General features: G+C 46.4%; 1 protein-coding gene across 1 annotated transcript in view; it reads right to left on the bottom strand.

Moving 5' to 3' along the window:
• LIN9 (lin-9 DREAM MuvB core complex component) overlaps positions 1–8,347 on the bottom strand; it is a 39,429-nt gene extending 31,082 nt beyond the window's left edge. Inside the window, exon 1 of the mRNA XM_058019426.1 lies at positions 8,269–8,347. Coding sequence (XP_057875409.1) covers positions 8,269–8,347 — 79 coding nt within the window. The remainder of the gene's footprint in view (positions 1–8,268) is intronic.
• Between the last annotated feature and the right edge of the window lie 10,580 nt (positions 8,348–18,927).

Here is an 18,927-nt window from a genome sequence, read left to right as displayed (position 1 = left end):
AAAAATCCTACACCACACTGTGCTTGTATAAATAGACAGGTAGTCTGCTCTCAACCAAGGATGAACAGCTATGAAAGGTAACATTAAGAACAGTGAAGAACTACTGTGTCCCACATTTACATAATGGATGGTGGGAAATGTGTGTAAGTACACACAGCTTAGGACCACATCACTGGGGATGGGCACACAGCAGCAGGGCCATCACGATTGTCCCATGGAGGAGATGCTGCCTTTGCAGAGCAGGTGACTCTCCTGACAGAGCTCAGGCATTTCATCTGAACACACAAGTATTTTCTTCTTTTTCTCACTATCTTGTTGATGTGAATCAAGTTCAATCAATCCAGGCCAGGGTGAGTATGGACACTGCTAACATGGAACACAAACACTCAGCAAGAGGCAGCAAAGCTTTAGCTGGGGTGGTGTCAATCTCACATGTGGAGTGCCTGAGATGCTCTGCTAACCATGGCATGCTTCACTGTGAGGATGATGATGATGGGCTGGCAGAAGGTTACTGTGCCACTTCCTAGCTTTACAAGATTAGCACTCCAAGCCAGCATTAGTTGCCAAGGAGTTTTCCACATGGGATAGTTAATCTCCCATAAATGCATGTTAGAACAGTCCTGCTCATTTGTTTGCACTTGACCTGTAATTAATGTATCCAGGGCATCTTTACTTAGGAATACCAGTGTCCAAATCAAATACTCCTGATCTATGGAAGTTCAAAAGTTAAACTAAACTATTTTACTGTAACAAAGTACAGAAAATGAACATCGACACTTCTGTAGCTTAAAGCTTTAGAATACATGATACTAAAATAACAATGGAGAGGTCCATAAACTTCATTTTACCTCAGAGGTAAACAATATGACACAACATGGCTTTTCTTGTCAAGTTCTTCTATATTGATTTTAGGGTAACTGCAACACCACCAAACTCCAAGGAATATGGAATATCTCCCCACTGCTTCCTTTTAGCTGGGCAGTACTGTCAACACCACCAGGGCCACAAAACCAGAAACCAGGATGATGATCTAAACAATATTGTGTTCCAATCAAAACTGACCAACACTAAATACAGATAGCAGCATTTCAAGAACTATAAAAACTTCCAAGTGATGCAGGATAGATTAAGTTTATTCAAACTATGTAAAACTTCACTTATAATAATTACTAGATTTATAATATACTAGCCTCACACTAAATGCCAGTAATCTTGTATACTCCTGTTCTGAATAACAAATATATAATCACTGGCAGTCTTTTTAACCTGCATTCTAATTATAGACAGAGATTAAAGCAGAATACACACACACACACACTTGAATGTAAATATCTATTATGACAATGACACAGACTTCATTTCCAGACACACTTAAAAAACAAATGGGTGGAAAGCAAGAAACAAGGCCTGTGAATCATACAGGTTATTCCAACTACAATCTACTTCCAGCTCCTCCATGTTCAGAGGATCTCAAAGGTGACTTTCTTAATACTGAGAGTAAAAGAACCCTTAACCCAAGGAGGCAGCTCAGCACAGCAGAGGCACTGGCACACAGTAAATTACAGCCAACTGTAAATTACCTTAGCTTTGCCTTACTATCCTACTGAGTAGTGCTCTGCATATGCTGTTAGTAAATTAATTACCTGAACACAGTGTTCACACTTGACTAAGTCTGTAAAATTAGGAAAAGATTCAGCAGAGATCTAGGAGATAAATTTTGAGATTTAAAGATGTGTTATTGTGAGAAAGTTAAGACACTCCAATCTTGTTCTTCCCAAAGAAGGTCAAGATCTGCACTGATCACAAGTACCTACAAAGGAAGATAACTCACACGGGTAAATAGCTCTGTAGCCCTTTTCTTTTAATGGAAAGGCAAAACTAAACCTATTTTGTGAAAGATTACATTGGGTAATTTAGATTAGCAATAAATACAAAGTTTAACAGGTTTTAGGTAACTATACCAAGAAAAGGCACGTTGACCTCCCTGTAACTCAAAATCTTAAACCAAGCTCAATACATTTTTAAAGACAGAACTGTGGCTAAAAAGGAAGCTTGAAACTGATGCACAGAAATTCCAAATACAAGTATACCCAGCATGTTTAATGAAGAGTCTAAGATGATTAAAATGGCCTTTCCTGACTCTGAAAAAAACCCCCCAATGATTCTGTAAAAGATGTGCACCACAGATGTGCAATAAAAATAACCCTGTTCTAGATTATGAGGTATTAAATAGTATCATAACAGGAAGCTCATCAGTAACTAAGAGTCAGGAGTAAGTGTTTTGTAACATTTGCAAGAAATGATTTTCAGCAAGTCCAGATAAAACCAAATTGATAAAAGGGCATCAAGGTTAAAACCAGGCCAGGTGTGCCAAGCCTGGTATGCCAAGGGCCCAAGGGATGTTTTCATGTCTGGCCGAGTCCCTGAGTGTGGACAGCTCCTGCAGTCCTGAACTGCTGCTCCCTCGGAGCCCCCAGCAATCCCTGCTCCAGCCCCAGCAATCCCTCCTGCAGCCCCTCCTGCTCCCAGGGAGGGAGGACACTCATAAAAACCTCCTCTACCTGCTCCAGAGGCTGTATGAACACTCCAAAAAGTATTTCAGTTTTGAGGAGTGGGAGAAAAGTACAAAAGCTTTCACCCTTTTTAAAAATAAGACAGGTTTAAGTTTAAAACCAAGCAGTTACTGCCTCCCCTCATTTGGAAACACTGTAGCTGAACAAAAAAGGAGGAGTTTGACCACAGTTCAATATGGGCAGCTGTGAATGCCCTGATGAATATCCTCAGTACTAACATGGAGTAAAGCAGTTTAAATGTGGCTTCTCAGCTGCTGATTTGAAAGGCTCAACAGGAACACACACAAGCATATTAGGCTTGTGAAAGTGTTTTCAATTTAATAATAAATTTATAACAGCTGATAATTTTGAAAATAAATGTTACAAGTAACCACAGGGATGTTCTATAGCTACTGATTTCACTAATGTGTGAGCACAAAGGGGCACATCTAAATCAATATAGAAAATTCTAGGATCCAGATCAGCAATTACATTATGCAAAGCCTTTCCTCTCCAGATCATTAGACTATTTTGTCTAAATTTGCACAGGTGAGCAGTTATTTTAACACTGGTTGCATGACTGCCTCAAAACCCTATGTAATTAATCTGCATTGCCAGCACTAAAAATGGTGTGACAGAAGAAACTCCTGGAGAAGAAGAAAAACATGAGCCTTTCATTATAGACTGAGTCATGAATCCTCCAAGAGATCATTCATCTACACAAGCACAGCACAAGGTGTTTCAGCACAGCAAGCATCTCAAACAACTGGCCACTGCAAGGAAAGCTTATTCAGGAGAACTCTGAAAGTAAAACACACACACATAAGAGGGAAAAGTGGCTTTGGGACTTTTTAAAGCTTCCCCCAAGCTTTGGGCTCATTGAAGAAGTAAATAAATAAATAAACACTAACTATTCACTTCAAGATGAGCCAGTATTTTCCTCATGTTATGAGCCCACTAATAAATTGACAGATGTATATTTCCAAATGCTCCTTTAACTACTGGATGGAAATAGATTTTCCAGCCATGTGAACCCTTCCACAGGACTTCTGCATACAATAATCACAATAACAAAGCCCCTCTCTTTGAAACTGTGTTCTCATAATGGACAATACACTGATACCATGGTAACATACAATTTTAAAGGTAGGCAGCACAAATAATCCCAAAAACTCTTAGTTGTGAGTACTGTAAAGCAGCCACAAAGCTAACCTTGAGCCTTCTCCCAAATACTGCAATCTCAGTGAGTTCTGCTGTTTTTTTTTTTTTTTGTCTCAAACATCCAGGCCACAGCAGTGGGCTGAAAAGTGGAAGTGCCAGAGGTGTGCCACAGCCTCCTGCAGCTGTCTAGGAAAGCAGAGAGCAGAGGAGCCATGAACCACAGCAAAAGGTCCTGCTGGGGGTAAAGACAACAATTTCTGCTTGAAGGGCTGCCCTTATGCTGCAGCCTCCCCCCATGAGATAAAAACCCATCTTATCCTGCTTCCCTTCTGCCTGTCCTAAAACACAAGCCCCTATGAAGAGTACCTGTGATGGTGTTCACAGGGGTTCTTGGATCAGGGAAGAGATGGATCTGACTCCATGTTTCAGAAGGCTGATTTATTATTTTATGATATATATTACATTAAAACTGTACTAAAAGAATAGAAGAAAGGATTTAATCAGAAGGCCAGCTAAGAATAGAATAGCAAAGAATGATAACAAAGGTTTGTGGCTCAGCTCTCTGTCTGAGCCAGCTGGGCTGTGATTGGCCATTAATTACAAGCATCCAGCATGGGCCAATCACAGATGCACCTGTTGCATTCCACAGCAGCAGATAATCAATGTTTACATTTTGTTCCTGAGTCCTCTCAGCTTCTCAGGAGGAAAAATCCTAAGGAAAGGATTTTCCATAAAAGATGTCTGTGACACAGTACCAACTAATACTTGGTACTTGGCAAATATGAGTTCAGAATTTGCACTGTAAAAGCTGAACCTGACAGCCATCACCCCTGGGTGAGCAGGGTGCCTCTTTCTCTCATTCTCCTGCTGCTGGTTGGAGTTTGTGTGCAGGCAGCAGAGGATTTTGCCCCTGCTCCCTGATGAGCACCCTCCTGTCAGGAATGTCACCTCCCTGTCCCAGAGCAGGTCCCAGCACCCTCCTCCCTCAGGGCAGCCAAAGGATGCACCAAGAGGTGGCTTTGCCCAAGCTCAGCCTCCAGCAGGACCAGGACAATCTCTGGTCACGTCTGCACCTGCTGCCTGTTTCAGCAGAGCCTCACCTCAGCACAAAGTTCATTTCACATCAGAGCCTCCTCTCAGCTTCGCTGCACAAGCTTTAGAACCAGGCAGGCCACAAATCAGATTGCTATTACCAGTAGCAGGAGACAGGGCAGCATTATGTATGCTCCAATACAATCCACTGATTCCCTCTTTTGAGACACAGAGAAAAAGCCATCTGCTCTGCAGCACCAAGGCTGCCCACCATTTACCTCCACTGCAAAGTTACCAGGAGATAAGAACAAGGAAAAAAAAGGCATTGACTAAAATTAGTCACTCCTTGGGCACCGACCCAACAGCCTGCAGGAACAATTTTTTTGTCTTCAAAATATAAATCCAATTATTAGTATTTGAAGTATTTCTGCAACTGGGACCTTTAACATTATGGACTTTTTCAGCTAGAGGATTTGCCACAGAGATTTGTTCTTTCTTCACCTGCATCCCACATTACTGCATGGCTCTCCTCTGGCAGCACAGGAAAGGCCTCAAACTGCAAGAAATGCATGTAAACTTACACACCATTCCAGGCTGTCAGCATGAAGCCTCTCACTGTTTTATATGGACAGAACAGTAACTTCAGCAGATAGAACAAGTGCATATAGTGAGACCCAATTGTGTGCACTACATCCATCTCTCTCCTGGGTTAAGGAACAGTCATGGCCCAGCTGCACTACAGAACCTGCCAGAGGGCAGGCAGGTGCTATCAGAACACTCTGGGACAAATTCCACTTCAATTCCAATCTCAAAGTAAAACTGTGTGGTTCTTACTATACAGCAAAATGTCAGCTTTCCTGCCACCAAGTTTGCTGTGTTTACCTGTAATTATTTTTATGTGAAAGCTCAGTTATGGTCTGCTACGTTACTATAAACTGTTGGAGAAAATTCACAAGGGTGATGCATAAATCTCAAAGTCTCTTAGTAATGAACTATTCTCACTTTTTTCTATACCATAAGAATATTCCAAAACAAATTTTGCAACGCTTACTGTTATTGTCCTTTATATATTAAGCTGCAGACTGAGAGCTGCATGAAGTCAGTGCTAAATTAGTCAGGACTAAGTTTACATCTTCATTTTAAGTAGAGGACTGCAAATGAAAGAACTATGTGTGGCAGTAATTTGAAAACATCCAGATCACCAAAACTGGAGAGAATAGGAATGGAAGCACAAGGCAGCCACTCCTTCAAACTTTCACAGTTCCAGCAGTTCAGCAACACTACAGAAAACATGAAGCTCCCTGTATGATAGAAAACACCCCTGACTTGCACCAAACTTAAGTAAATACAAACCTTAAGGTCAAGGCCAGCAGAGCAGAAGTTTGCTGCCTTTACAAACAACCACAGAGTGTCTGCCTCACCTGCCAAGCAGAGACTGTGACACTGACACTGCTGCCAGGCTGGCCAGCACAGCCCCGTCCTAAGGGAAACTGAGTCACACACTCTACTATGGCATCTGCTACAGGTGGAGTGACAGACCTGTCAAACCTTCCCAGTGTCACTGCAGCCAATATAAAAGTGACAGAGAAGAAAAAGTTACTTTCATACTTCACATCAACTTCTTAAAACACACAGTGCTTTCTCTGGAAAATGGGCAAGGCAAATGGAGGAACAGTAGCCTAAACATTGCCCATTCTAGTGAACAGGGAAAGTTCATTTAATAAGCAATAAACCACAGCTAATTATTAATTACAGTCGTATCAGCTGGTCCATGACTTGTATTAATCAGTCTCTAAATGCAGCACAGCATCCATGACTGAGCTGCACCAAGTTGAGAGTGTCAGCTCCATCCATAATTTATGATGATCCTCCATAAATCTGTTCAGTTAACACAATGACACCGGCCATGTGGGCACATTAACCAATTTTTCTCCTGACAGTTGTTGGAGCTGCAACAAAGACCCACATGGAGCAGCCAGAAGCAAGATTCCACTCTGAGTCCCCTCTCTCTGAGAATCTTTGGATATGGGAAGAGTTGGTTTCTTGATGAACTTGAGTGGTGCTGAACAAAACAGCGTGACCAAAAGATGTCTGCCCCGTTCTGTGCACATCTATTGAAACCAGTAAATGCCCTAGTTTTAGCTTGGCAGGAGTTCACAGTTTGTAAGAGGACACACCAAGATGGCATCCAGACACGTTCTACATTGAATAATTTCCTCTTCTGTAACACTCAAGTACTTTGTGCATGAATCCACATATACAGCAACACACGTCTGGTTTTTAGCTACACTAAGTTTTTATCAAATCTTTGTGCTCTTTGAAAACAACATCCACACAAATCCTATGGAGATCACAGAATCAATGAGGTTAAAAAAGACCTCTGACACCATCGAGTCCAGCTTTTAACCAAACACCATCCTGTCAACCAGACCACAGCACTAACTGGCACATCCAGTCTTTCCTTAAACACCTCCAGGGACAGTGACTCCACCACCTCCCTGGGCAGTCTGTTCCAATGTCCAATCGCCCTTTCAGTGAAGAAATTCCTCCTAACATTCAATCTAAATTGAATCTTGAGATTATGCCTTCTCACGTGTTGCCTGGGAGAAGAGGCCAATCTCCACCTGGCTGCACTCTCCTCAGGAGTGGGAGAGGGTGATAAGGCCACTCCTGAGTCTCCTCCAGGCTGAACACGCACAGCCCCCTCAGCTGCTCCTCATCAGACTCATGCCCCAGCCCTTCCCCAGCTCCACTCCCCTTCTCTGGACTCCCTCCAGCACCTCAATGTCCTTCTAGCAGCGAGGGGCCCAGAACTGGACACAGCACTCGAGGTGCAGATACACAGCACTGTATGCATGAAAACACACATGTTTACACGCTGCCTTCCTGCACAGCCAGGTTTGTGCGGCTGACACACAGCACAAGGTACCTGAGCTCTTCCCCGGGCATTCATCAGTGCCTCCCAGCCACAGCGTGTGCCCGCCCTGACCCCCAGCCCCGCGGAGCTGCTCGCACCGTGCACGGCACGGGCTATGACCACAGCAGCCCTCCTTGCCCCCACGGGCGCCAGCGGGCTCCGGAGCGCCGGGCAGCTCGCCCCTTCCCCGGGCCGGGACGCTCCTTCCCCCGCACTGCCCCGACCCCCGCGGCCAGGGCGGGCTGTCACCGCGCCCCGCCCGCCTCCCGCTTCCCGCCCCGCCTGCCCGGCAGGTGCCGCCCGGGCGGGGCGGGGGGCCCGGCCCCGGCACCCCCGAGGGCAGCGGGGGTCGCACCCCCGGGACGGAGCTCCCCGCCCGCCGCTCGGGCCGGGGCCTCGCCCGGGAGGGGCGGCGGCGGCGGCGGGGGGGTGGGGGGGGCCGGGCCGGCCCGGTTGCCAGGGAGGAGGCTCGGGCTCCGGCCCCGCACAGCGCCCGCGGCGGGAGGGAAGGAGCGAAGAAGGGAGGCGTGCGGGCGGCGGGGCGCGGCGCGGGTGTCCCGCCGGGACGAGGGGGCGGCGGGAGCGGGGGCACCGGTCCCTACTCACTCTCGTCAGGCAGCTGATCCAGCTCCGCCATCTTGAACGAGCCGCGCCGCTTTTTCAAAGGCTGCCTGGCGCGGGGCATTCTGGGGGAGGAGACGGGGCCGGGCGCGCGGCGGGCGCGCGCGCGGGGCGGGGCCTCCGTCAGGGGCCGGGCGGCGGGGCAGGAACGGGCTCGGCCGGGAGCGGAGGGAACGGCGGCGGCCGGAGCCCGGCGGGTCCGCAGGGCCATCGTTAAGGAGTCACAGTGGACGTTACACTACTTCCAGCCTAGTTCCAATTCCCTGCCACTGGCCGGGGCGCTTTTCACTAGAGAGACCACTCAGAGCCCCCTCCCAACTGGCTTTGAACGGCTCCAGGGCTGGGCTAGCCAGAGCTGCTTTGGGATAACCTGCTCCAGTGTCTCACCACGCTCCCAATAAAGATTTGATTCCTAATATCTAACCTAATTTCCCTCTCTTTCAGTTTGTACCCATATCTCCTTGTCCTATCCCTACTCGAGTCCCTCTCCGGCTTCCTTAGAGCTCCCCTTCAGATACTGGAATGTTGCCATGAGGTCTCCACACAAACTTCTCCAGGCCTGAAGAGCTCCAGCTTTCTCAGCCTGTTGTCACAGGGAAGGTGCTCTAGTCCTCTTATCACTGCCATGATAAGTCCTCTGTACTTGCTCCAAGAGTTCCCTGTCATTCTTACGATGTGCGATGAGGGGAATGGGTGACTGGCCGTTCAGGATGGGGGGAAAAGGGGTGAAGGTGTTGGCTGTCACAAAGGGTCACCCCAAAGTAGCTGTGCTTTGAGTCTAAACAATACATAATATCCATCCTCCTATACTGAGTAACTATTTTTTGCTAAACTGTGCCTATTTTCCTTGTCACTTTTCAGAGGTGAGGCTCCAGGAGGAGTAAGGGATCCCAACAGTCCTGGCCCAGGCAGCCCTGGCCCTGCTGTCACGGTCCGTGGCACTCCGCCCAAGAGGCGGCCCAAGGCCTGAAGGTCAAGGTCTCACTTGCTCTCACCCAGTGCCAGGGAAAGCCAACAAACTCCAGAAGTGGGTGGCTGTTGCCTAACAAGCTCCTTGTCTTGGCCTGCCCTCTACCATCTCACCCCTGAAAACTTTCCTCAAGCAGCAGCAGTGGGTTTGTGTAGTTTTCTTAGATCTCTGCACCACCGTTTAGTGAATTCTAAAGCTTCTGCAGCAAGAAACACAAGCATGGAAATACCACCATCAACCACAAGCACCTTAATTGCTCATGGACCAGATTCTCTACATAGGTTTGGCATTGAGTATCTACTGCTATTATACCAACCAAATTTCCTTTTTTAAAGATATAAAAATAAATATGAAAATGCAAATTGAGCCTCAAAATAAATAAACAGTATATCTTAGTCAAGGCTAAGAAGTCTGTCACATGTTAAACATATTGCCAAGAGCACAGTGGTGTAAACTAAAATGGATGCCATGCATGGTTTTATGCAGCTCTTTGAGAGCATCTAGGTGAAAGTAAAGATCCTACATGTTATGAACAAAAACTCGGTTAATATTTTTTTATGAGAAAAAGTTTCAAAAAGGCAGCCAGACCACTGGCTCTGCCCAAGTTCTGTGTGTTTTGTTATTGTAATCACGGGTCGTTGTCGTTAATGGTTGTTTTTGTATTAGTAAAAGCCCTGGCCGGGGCGAGGTAATGGCCCTTCTCCTGGGTGGGGACCTTGCCCGAGGCTAAGTTGTACCTTTCCCAGAATAGTGAAGACACCTGAGAAGGTGGGGGGGGTTATGCAAAGTGACTCGCAAGACCAGAATGCTTTGTGGGACCCCCATCTCCAAACTCATGGAGAAACCCCAAAAACAACGAGCCACCTAAGAGTTGAGAGACTAGAGTGATGTCTGGACGTGAGGAACCGAGTGCTGAGCCTGCAGAGACGCGGAACACCTTTGGACCCTCTCGCCCTGACCATGGGAGTTGACCCCGGAGCTGAGACCAGGCCGACTGAGTGGGAAAAACTAACATCTGACACCATCTTATGGGATCAGGAGGCCCAAGAAGGCTCCCAAGAGGATCTGATCCCCAGCTCTGCCCCTGGTGGACAGAGCTGCGCATATCCTCCTCCTCTGAGTCGCCCTGGGAGAGACGACGGACGCTGCAGACCCGTCGAGCCGCCCGATCCTTGAGCTGATCACTTTTTAATAAAGGCATTACACAGGAGAAGAAGTCTCCTGGCCCCTGTTTATTTCAGCTGGGGGCTCTCGTCCGGAATAGCCACGCCGCAAGAGGACTCAGGACTGGCCATCTTGGATCTTCAGAGGACAGCTGGCTACCAGGACCAGAGGGACCGGCTCAGGACAGCGACGCAGAGGAGCACCGGAGCACCGGACTGGTGAGAAACTCGGTGGCGGGAGCGGGAGACGTGCGCATGTGTGTGTGAGTGAGACGAGGGCCGGCAGCCGGACCTTCGAAGCGAGAGTGGACCCCTTATTACTGCGGTTCCGTTTTTTCGCGAGAAAAGCGGCCAGGAACAGGGGGACGCGAGTGAAATTAGTGTGAGTGAGTCGTCTCCCAAGGGGGAATAAAGGGCCCCCCCACTCCGGGCGTGCGGAGTGAATTACTGTGTATGAGTGGCACGCACCCCAAAGTCCTGACAAAGCGAGGTCAGGCACTTTTGTAAGTCTCGAGAAGGATTCGAGTAAGATTTGTCAGTCCCGAGAAGGATTCGGGTGGTTCACAAGCCCTGCAGGCAAAGTAAGTCCTGACGAAGGGAGGTCAGGCACTTTTGTAAGTCTCGAGAAGGATTCGAGTAAGATTTGTCAGTCCCGAGAAGTATTCGGGTGGTTCACAAGCCCTGCAGGCAAAGTAAGTCCTGACAAAGGAGTCAGGCACAAACCCCAGCGAAGGAGGCTGCGGTTTGCTTTTAAGTCCTGATACGGTGAAGCCTAAAAATTGGCGGGTTAGGCAAACTAAAAATCAGGCAGTTGTTTTTCCTGACTGAGGGTGTCAGGCACGACCCGGATTCTTGGCCGTGGCTTCGTGTGTTTAAGTCCCGATAGATGTAAGACCTGACGCTGGGAAGTTAGGCAATCAAGAGATTGGGCAGTTGTTTCAGTATAAAGTCCTGAGCATCAGGCAGTAAATTTGAAGTTCAGTGGAGGAGGCTGGAGCTCCTCAAGGAAGGTTTTTTTTGAAATTCCCGGTCAGTAGAGGCACCTTCGGGATATTTTTTATTGAGACTTGAAAAATGGGATGTTGTAGTAGTAAAAAGACCGGCAAGAGACTGAGGTATATACATCCCAATAGTCCCTTAGGAGAACTGTTAGTAAAATGGGATTCTATAGAGGCCACGGAGGGATTAGATAAAGTGAAAATGATCCATTATTGTATGGAAGTCTGGCCAGAATTAGAGGTGCAAGGAGGATGGCCTTGGTGTGGGACAAAGGATAAGTGGATGTGCCAACAATTAAATAATTATCTGACAGCTCGAGGGGATACTGATCCTGAGCAATTATTGTATGTAGCTTGCTGGTTAAAGAGTGCTGTTGGGGATGAAGGGGTGCGAATTTGTAAGGTACAGAGGAAGAAAGAGGGGAATGAAGGAGGGGATGACAGGACTAGTAAAAGATGGGACCCCCTGGATTATTTGCCTCCTTCTGCCCCTCCACCTTATAATCCTCTTCTTCAAGCACCTCAAATGGCAGGTCCGGTTCCTCCCCCGGCTGCCATCTCATTACCACCTGCTCAAATTCCTCCTTCTACCTCTTCAGCTTCAGCTATGATAAACCCAGTATCTCCTCCAGTTCCTTCTGCACCACCACAAGTGCCTACTCCACCTGCTGCATTCTCCACGCCTTCTCCAGCTCCACTTAATATCTACTCAGGCTCTTCTCCCCCTCCTATTGCTGTCCCTTTACCTCCTTCTGCCTGGGACACAAATGCCTCCTCGCCCGATAGACAGCTATCAGCAAATACACCTGCTGATGGGCAGAACATTCAGGGTAACCCAGAAAACCCACAAAGTAGTTTGGCATCTGAAGATGGGCCTTACTGTAGCACCAGATCCAAGACCTCCAAGGCAGAGAGACTCTTTCCCCTCAGAGAGGTTCCTATGGGAGGAGTGGCGGGAGGTGTTGGCTTTGTGAATGCTCCCCTAACTGCTTCTGAGGTGAGGGGATTCAAGAAAGAGTTGGGGCATTTAGTTGAGGACCCAGTGGGCATAGCCAAACAAGTGGATCAATTTCTAGGTCCAAATATCTACACTTGGGGGGAAATGAATTCCATCCTGAGTATATTATTTTCTCCAGAAGAGGTCCAGATGATAAGGGCAGCTGGCATAAAAATTTGGGAGAAAGATAACAGTCCAGGACCCCAGGTGCCATCAGGTGAACAGAAATTGCCACTAACGGAGCCCAACTGGAACCCTAATCAGGAGGAGGGTAGGAAGGCCATGAGGGAATATAGGTCTTTGATAATACGGGGGATCAAAGAGTCAGTTCCCAAAGGAACTAATACCCAATTGGCATTTGAGGGTGCACAGGAGAAAGATGAAGCTCCTGCTGCCTGGCTTAATCGCCTAAGGCGGAACTTTCAGTTGTACTCCAGAATAGACCCAGACACCCCGGAAGGTCAAATGCTACTAAAAGTCCAATTTGTTACCAAATCTTGGCCTGATATACGGAGAAAACTGGAAAAGATGGAAGATTGGCAAGAGAAGAACATTAATGAGTTATTAAAAGAGGCACTGAAGGTGTATTTAAGGAGGGAGGAAGATAAAGCAAAGGCCAAGGCTAAGATCATGGTTGCTGTAGCTAGAGAAAGTGCAGGGTGGGCGGGTCCACCACCAGGAGGAGGCAAGGATAGGTCAGTACTGTCAGGTGCAAGAGGGATGGAGACACCTCAAGGCCCTTTGAGAGAGCGACATTGCTCTTACTGTGGAAAGGCAGGACACGTCAGGAAGTAAAAGGTACCTTATTGTTGTCTTGTTGTGTGCGTGAGAGTGAGTCACAAGCAAAGTCAGCCTCAACTTCCCGGGCACGTGGGAAGGGGGCAGTGGAAGTGTGTGTGACCTGCAAACCAGGCTTGTGTCCCCCAGGCGGGTGGGGGCTGTGGCCAAAGAGTGTGTGTGACCTGCAAATGAGACTAGTGCTCCCCAGATGTGTGAGGGAGCCATAGCTGTAAGAGCGTGAGTGACACGCAGACAGCCTCACAGGTGAATATGCACCAGAGGCAACCAGAGCCAGGGCCCTTCCAGGAGGCCCAGAGATGCTGAGACCTGTGGGCCAACCCCAAGGTGAGGGGAGCCACAGTGATTTTCTAGCAATAATGATCCAGTTTGTGTCTTGAGGGTGTGAAGGAATGTGTGAGAATAAATATAGACAAATTAGAATAGAGGTAATGTAGATTGTGCATTATAAGTTTTACCACATCTCCTTAGAGGGAAGTGTATTGTGTAGAAGAATAGCGTAAGAAAAAAAAGAGAAAAAATTCAAGTGTAAGGGGTTGAAAGAAGCATTTAAGCTGTAAGTGAAAGTGAGAAACAGAAGCAAGAGATAAATAGATAAGATCTTGAAAAATAGAACAGAAAAACTAGTGAATTAAATACACAGAAAAATAGGGGAATAAAAATACTTTGGGAGTTAAGTTAGCTGAGAAATACAACTCCTTGCAAAATACAGAGTATGTAGAAGTTGATGAGAGAAACATGCAAGCTATGGAAAATGAGAAATTAACCAATAACATTAAACAGAGAAACTGAGTTTTGATAAAATCATTAAATTGCAGACCATTAATGCCTGTGTTTGAAAGCCCGTTTCAGGTACTCTTCATTACTAATTCGACTGTGCAGACCAAAAGAAAAAGGTTGGACTCACATCACTCTCACCTCCTGGCATTGGACCAGGATTCAACACCAGTTTTTTTTTTCCCTCTGGCATTCTAGCATTGGATCGGACTCCACCCCGTTCTCCTTCTGGCATTGGGCCAGAGTCCCAGTTTTTCCCTCTGGCATTGGACCAGAGTCTACACCACTCTCACCCCCCCGGCGCTGGACGAGATTCATCTGCTTTACAAGTTAATTCACCTGAGTATACTGTGATTTAAAGATGACTCTCAGAAGGAAGAGTCAAAAAGACTGAACTGTGTGGAAAAAAAAAATGGTATCAGAGTTCTAATATTGCTTAAAATGTTTTAAGACTGTTCTGTGTAAATTATGTTGGAAAAAAGTTTAGGACTGTAAATAAGTAATTCTGGTTAAGTTCCCCAATTTATTTCTAAAGACTCCAGGTTAATCCTCTACAGAACACTCCCCTGGGAGGGGAAACCAAAATTGGTAAGGAACAGACCAAGAGAGGTTTAACCAGAGAAGCGGGTAGAAAGGACTCTAAAGAGCTTGGAAGCTTTTCCTCAGTAAAGTTCCCCAAGAGGCAAGGCCGGGTGGGCAGGCTGTGTGAGATGACCCATACTGGACTCTTGGGAAGGGTAGTGCTGATGGCTCTGGTTGCTGGTGGTGCTCAGGGGAGCCCAGCTGAGCCGTGCAATGAATACTACCAAGCCCGCTGTGAGGAGGAAGTGAGCTCCTTGTCGAGAGTCCACATCAGTTCTAACCCTGATTGTGTTAACCTCTCCCAATTGGTCTTTTAAAAAAAAAAAAAAAAAAAAAAAAATGAGAGTGTATTGGATAGTATACAATACTGCCACTTTTAGGCAGCCACTCCTAGGAGAGTGCCCTATAGGGGAAGCCTGGTTGTGCCTTGAATGGGATGCTGCTGAAACAAGCTCAGCAGATCTAGTAAAAAGCAAAGAAATAGTGAAAATGGTAAGAAAAATTGTTTGTTACAAGTATTTATATGGGTATACTGGAAAAGAGATAAACTCCTTTAAGAACACATTTCAGGGGAGCCTTAAACCCCTAGATTTGATCTTGTCTGGCAGCTGCACCGCTGGAGTGATAAAACCAATTTTCCTATTACCCAAAGAAACTGGATCAAGTTTGGGAGTTCCTATATATAATTTGGGAGAAATTAAACAGAACAGGCACAGTGAAATAGAAATTGAGAAAATCCAAAATTGTAAAAGCCAAATTCGGATCCCACTATCTATGTTAAACAAAGTTATCCGGCTCCAGGCAGTATTAAAAGTTAAGAATTCAATTATTAGGAACATTTCAAACGAAATAAAAAGGTTAGCATGTGTAAATAATGAAGATCAAACTCCTACACTCGATCCCAGCGGGTGGGAGAACCTGGAGATTTTCAAAAAAGATGTGTGGGAAAAGGTTGTTTTTCTCGCTGTGTGTGCACTTGGAGGATTGCTATTTTTACTATGCTTATTTATCTGTTTCAGTAAAATAGTGTTTGCCGTGAAGACAAACCTGAAGAAACCAAAAAAAGTAACAAGGTTAAGTAACCGTGATTACCAAAGTGCACAAGAGATTTATAGTAGATTCAAAACAAAAATCGAGAGTTGATGCGAGCTTAGAGTTTAAGCTCGATCAAAGAAAAAAAGGGGGGACTGTTATGAACAAAAACTCGGTTAATATTTTTTTATGAGAAAAAGTTTCAAAAAGGCAGCCAGACCACTGGCTCTGCCCAAGTTCTGTGTGTTTTGTTATTGTAATCACGGGTCGTTGTCGTTAATGGTTGTTTTTGTATTAGTAAAAGCCCTGGCCGGGGCGAGGTAATGGCCCTTCTCCTGGGTGGGGACCTTGCCCGAGGCTAAGTTGTACCTTTCCCAGAATAGTGAAGACACCTGAGAAGGTGGGGGGGGTTATGCAAAGTGACTCGCAAGACCAGAATGCTTTGTGGGACCCCCATCTCCAAACTCATGGAGAAACCCCAAAAACAACGAGCCACCTAAGAGTTGAGAGACTAGAGTGATGTCTGGACGTGAGGAACCGAGTGCTGAGCCTGCAGAGACGCGGAACACCTTTGGACCCTCTCGCCCTGACCATGGGAGTTGACCCCGGAGCTGAGACCAGGCCGACTGAGTGGGAAAAACTAACATCTGACACCATCTTATGGGATCAGGAGGCCCAAGAAGGCTCCCAAGAGGATCTGATCCCCAGCTCTGCCCCTGGTGGACAGAGCTGCGCATATCCTCCTCCTCTGAGTCGCCCTGGGAGAGACGACGGACGCTGCAGACCCGTCGAGCCGCCCGATCCTTGAGCTGATCACTTTTTAATAAAGGCATTACACAGGAGAAGAAGTCTCCTGGCCCTGTTTATTTCACTACACAATACAGAAAATGTGCTTCTTGGGACATGGAATAGAAGATAATTTGTGTTCTTAATTTGCTAATGAACTCAGATGGCTAGGCCCTCTAGCAGGTTGAGAGGGGCAGGATATAGGTCATGTTATTAAACATTTTTAATACATAAATAAATAAAATAAATGCTGCCCTTGTGCTCAAGGGGGAAAAAGCCAGTTTTTAAGCAAAGAAACAAACTGCGTGAAATGGCTTTAGAAATTCCCCCCAGGGCTTTCTATGTAAATTGTAGCAGAGCTAAAAAAAGAAAAAATAAAAAAAAAAAAAAAAAAAAAAAAAAGGAAAAAGAAAATACAAAGACTAGCTTGCATTTGTAGCCCCCTTTTCAGGTCATTTTGAAAGGCTGTTTAAACAGCCTTCCTGCTCCTTAGCCCCCAAAGGGCCTAAGACACTTCAGTCAGAGCTTTCCATATTGCTCAGCTCCAAAGGAAGCTGCTACAGTAGACAGTTGAAAAGCACTGTAGGCACAAAACTAAAGAAACTAAACACAACTAAATAATAATCTGTGGTACTCCAAACACCAACTCTCTCAAACATTAAATCCTGCACAATTTTCTCCTTTTAATAAAACACTTCCACCACCCAAAAGGCCTGACACAGACCAGACCTTCCAGGCTCAGTTAAACAAGATGTTAAGGACACCCATATTTCTCTGTATTTCAGCTCAGCTCCCCTTGTTCCCAGGGCTGTATGGCAGTGCTCAGCTAAGACTGGAGACACTGAGACTTCCACATGATCACCAGCGAGGCTTTTACTGCTGTGCTTTGTAAACCTTGTCATCAGGTCTGGCTGTGCTGAAAGCAGCATTGCCCAGAGCCACCCTATGCTACAGCTTTCCCTGAGCAAGGGCTTTGCAAGGGAGGGGTGAAAAGCGCTCTACAACACAATCACATTTCACAACAGTCCTCAAGAGTGTGAATTTCCACAAGGGAAAAAGGAATCAAACTCGGTGCCTTTCAGGGAGTCTTTGTAGACTGTAACAAAACCAGATTAAAAAGGTGAGAGAGATTTTTCCCCTCCCCAAACGTCTCCTGCCAATCATCTCACAAATTACCAGGTGTGAAGGCAGAATTCCACTCCCAAGAGCACAATGATGATTATTCCTTCATTTCATTCCAACAGCTGCACTTGGAAAATATTTAACCGAAGCCATTACCATCCACTGTGTTGAATGAGTAACAATCAACAGTGTATTATGGTTCCTGGATAAAGAACATTTACATCTTGGCCTTTAATGAGTGCTGCAGTATCTCAGTGTGCTGGTTTTTCGTTTGTCCTGTGCTTGCTGTTTCCAAGTCACACAAACACGACCCCGTTTACAAAGCCCCAGCCAGGGCCATTCATACAATGTTTTACAGTGCATCCTTTTACCACTCTGGCTAATGTGCAGTTTGCACTTGGGTGACGTGGAAATAACACCACTCTTGTGTCAGGCAGGGTGGCTGAAACCACACCGTGCCCGAGGTGCTGCTGACTCACCTGCTGCCTGGCTGGGGGAGGTCCCTGAGCGGCTGCACCGCTGCCATTCGCTCTCACCAGGGTCACGTTAGGCAACTGCTCCTAAAGCTGTGTGCTGAAACGCTGCAGAGAGCACTGCCCTGCTGCCACTGCTGCCACTGCTGCAATGACAGTGAGACATGGTGACACCACCTGCTGACCAATGCACTCAGTGCTGTCAGCACAGAGCAGGTAGCGCTGCGTCCAGGGGACAGCTACACTGTCATTTGCTCATCTCTCCTAGGCAGGGCCTGGCAGCAGGAAGGAAAGCACAGACAGCTGGCAGAAGTGAGAGCCCTTTAGTCACTGAAGCACTTTCTTGAGAAGTCTGAGTCCTGCTGCAATAATCACATACTTTTTAACGAGGGGTGGAGGAAGTACTAGTTTCCCCTTTTAGTTGTTAGCAAGTCATTCCTTCTTCTCACCTTGCCTGTCCCTGTATATCTCACTTCTGTAGAAGTGATCTGCAGTGCCCACACAGGCCCACACGCCACCTTCACACCTGAACAAATTAAAATCATCACAGCAGTTCATCTCAGCTGGGACCTACATCTGCATTTCTTCTCACAGGTGCCACTTCATCTCCAAAATGACCATTTTTGGAGAAGCTGCCTGGCATTAATTTTAAAGTGAAAGTACACACAAGCTCTTGTTCAAATGCATGTACTAAACAACAGTGGAAACTGTTTTTATGGGCATAACAGGAGTGTGAGTATCATGGACTAAGTTAGGGGCCTCAACACATACATAAAAGCAATTCAGGCAAAACACTAAGTGGGATATAAATTGGCTGCAATAACATTCAGCAGACAATTATGTCATTATGTCCCCAGAATTCACAGAGTGACGTCTGGGACAGTCTCCCAGAAAGCAAGCTGAAGCAGAGACTTGAGTAGTTACAAACACGTCAGGCCTCATTTAA

The sequence above is a fragment of the Melospiza georgiana genome, chromosome 3, assembly GCF_028018845.1.
Source record: "Melospiza georgiana isolate bMelGeo1 chromosome 3, bMelGeo1.pri, whole genome shotgun sequence".
Classification (NCBI taxonomy): Eukaryota; Metazoa; Chordata; class Aves; order Passeriformes; family Passerellidae; genus Melospiza; species Melospiza georgiana.
This window is presented reverse-complemented; position numbering and strand designations above follow the sequence as displayed.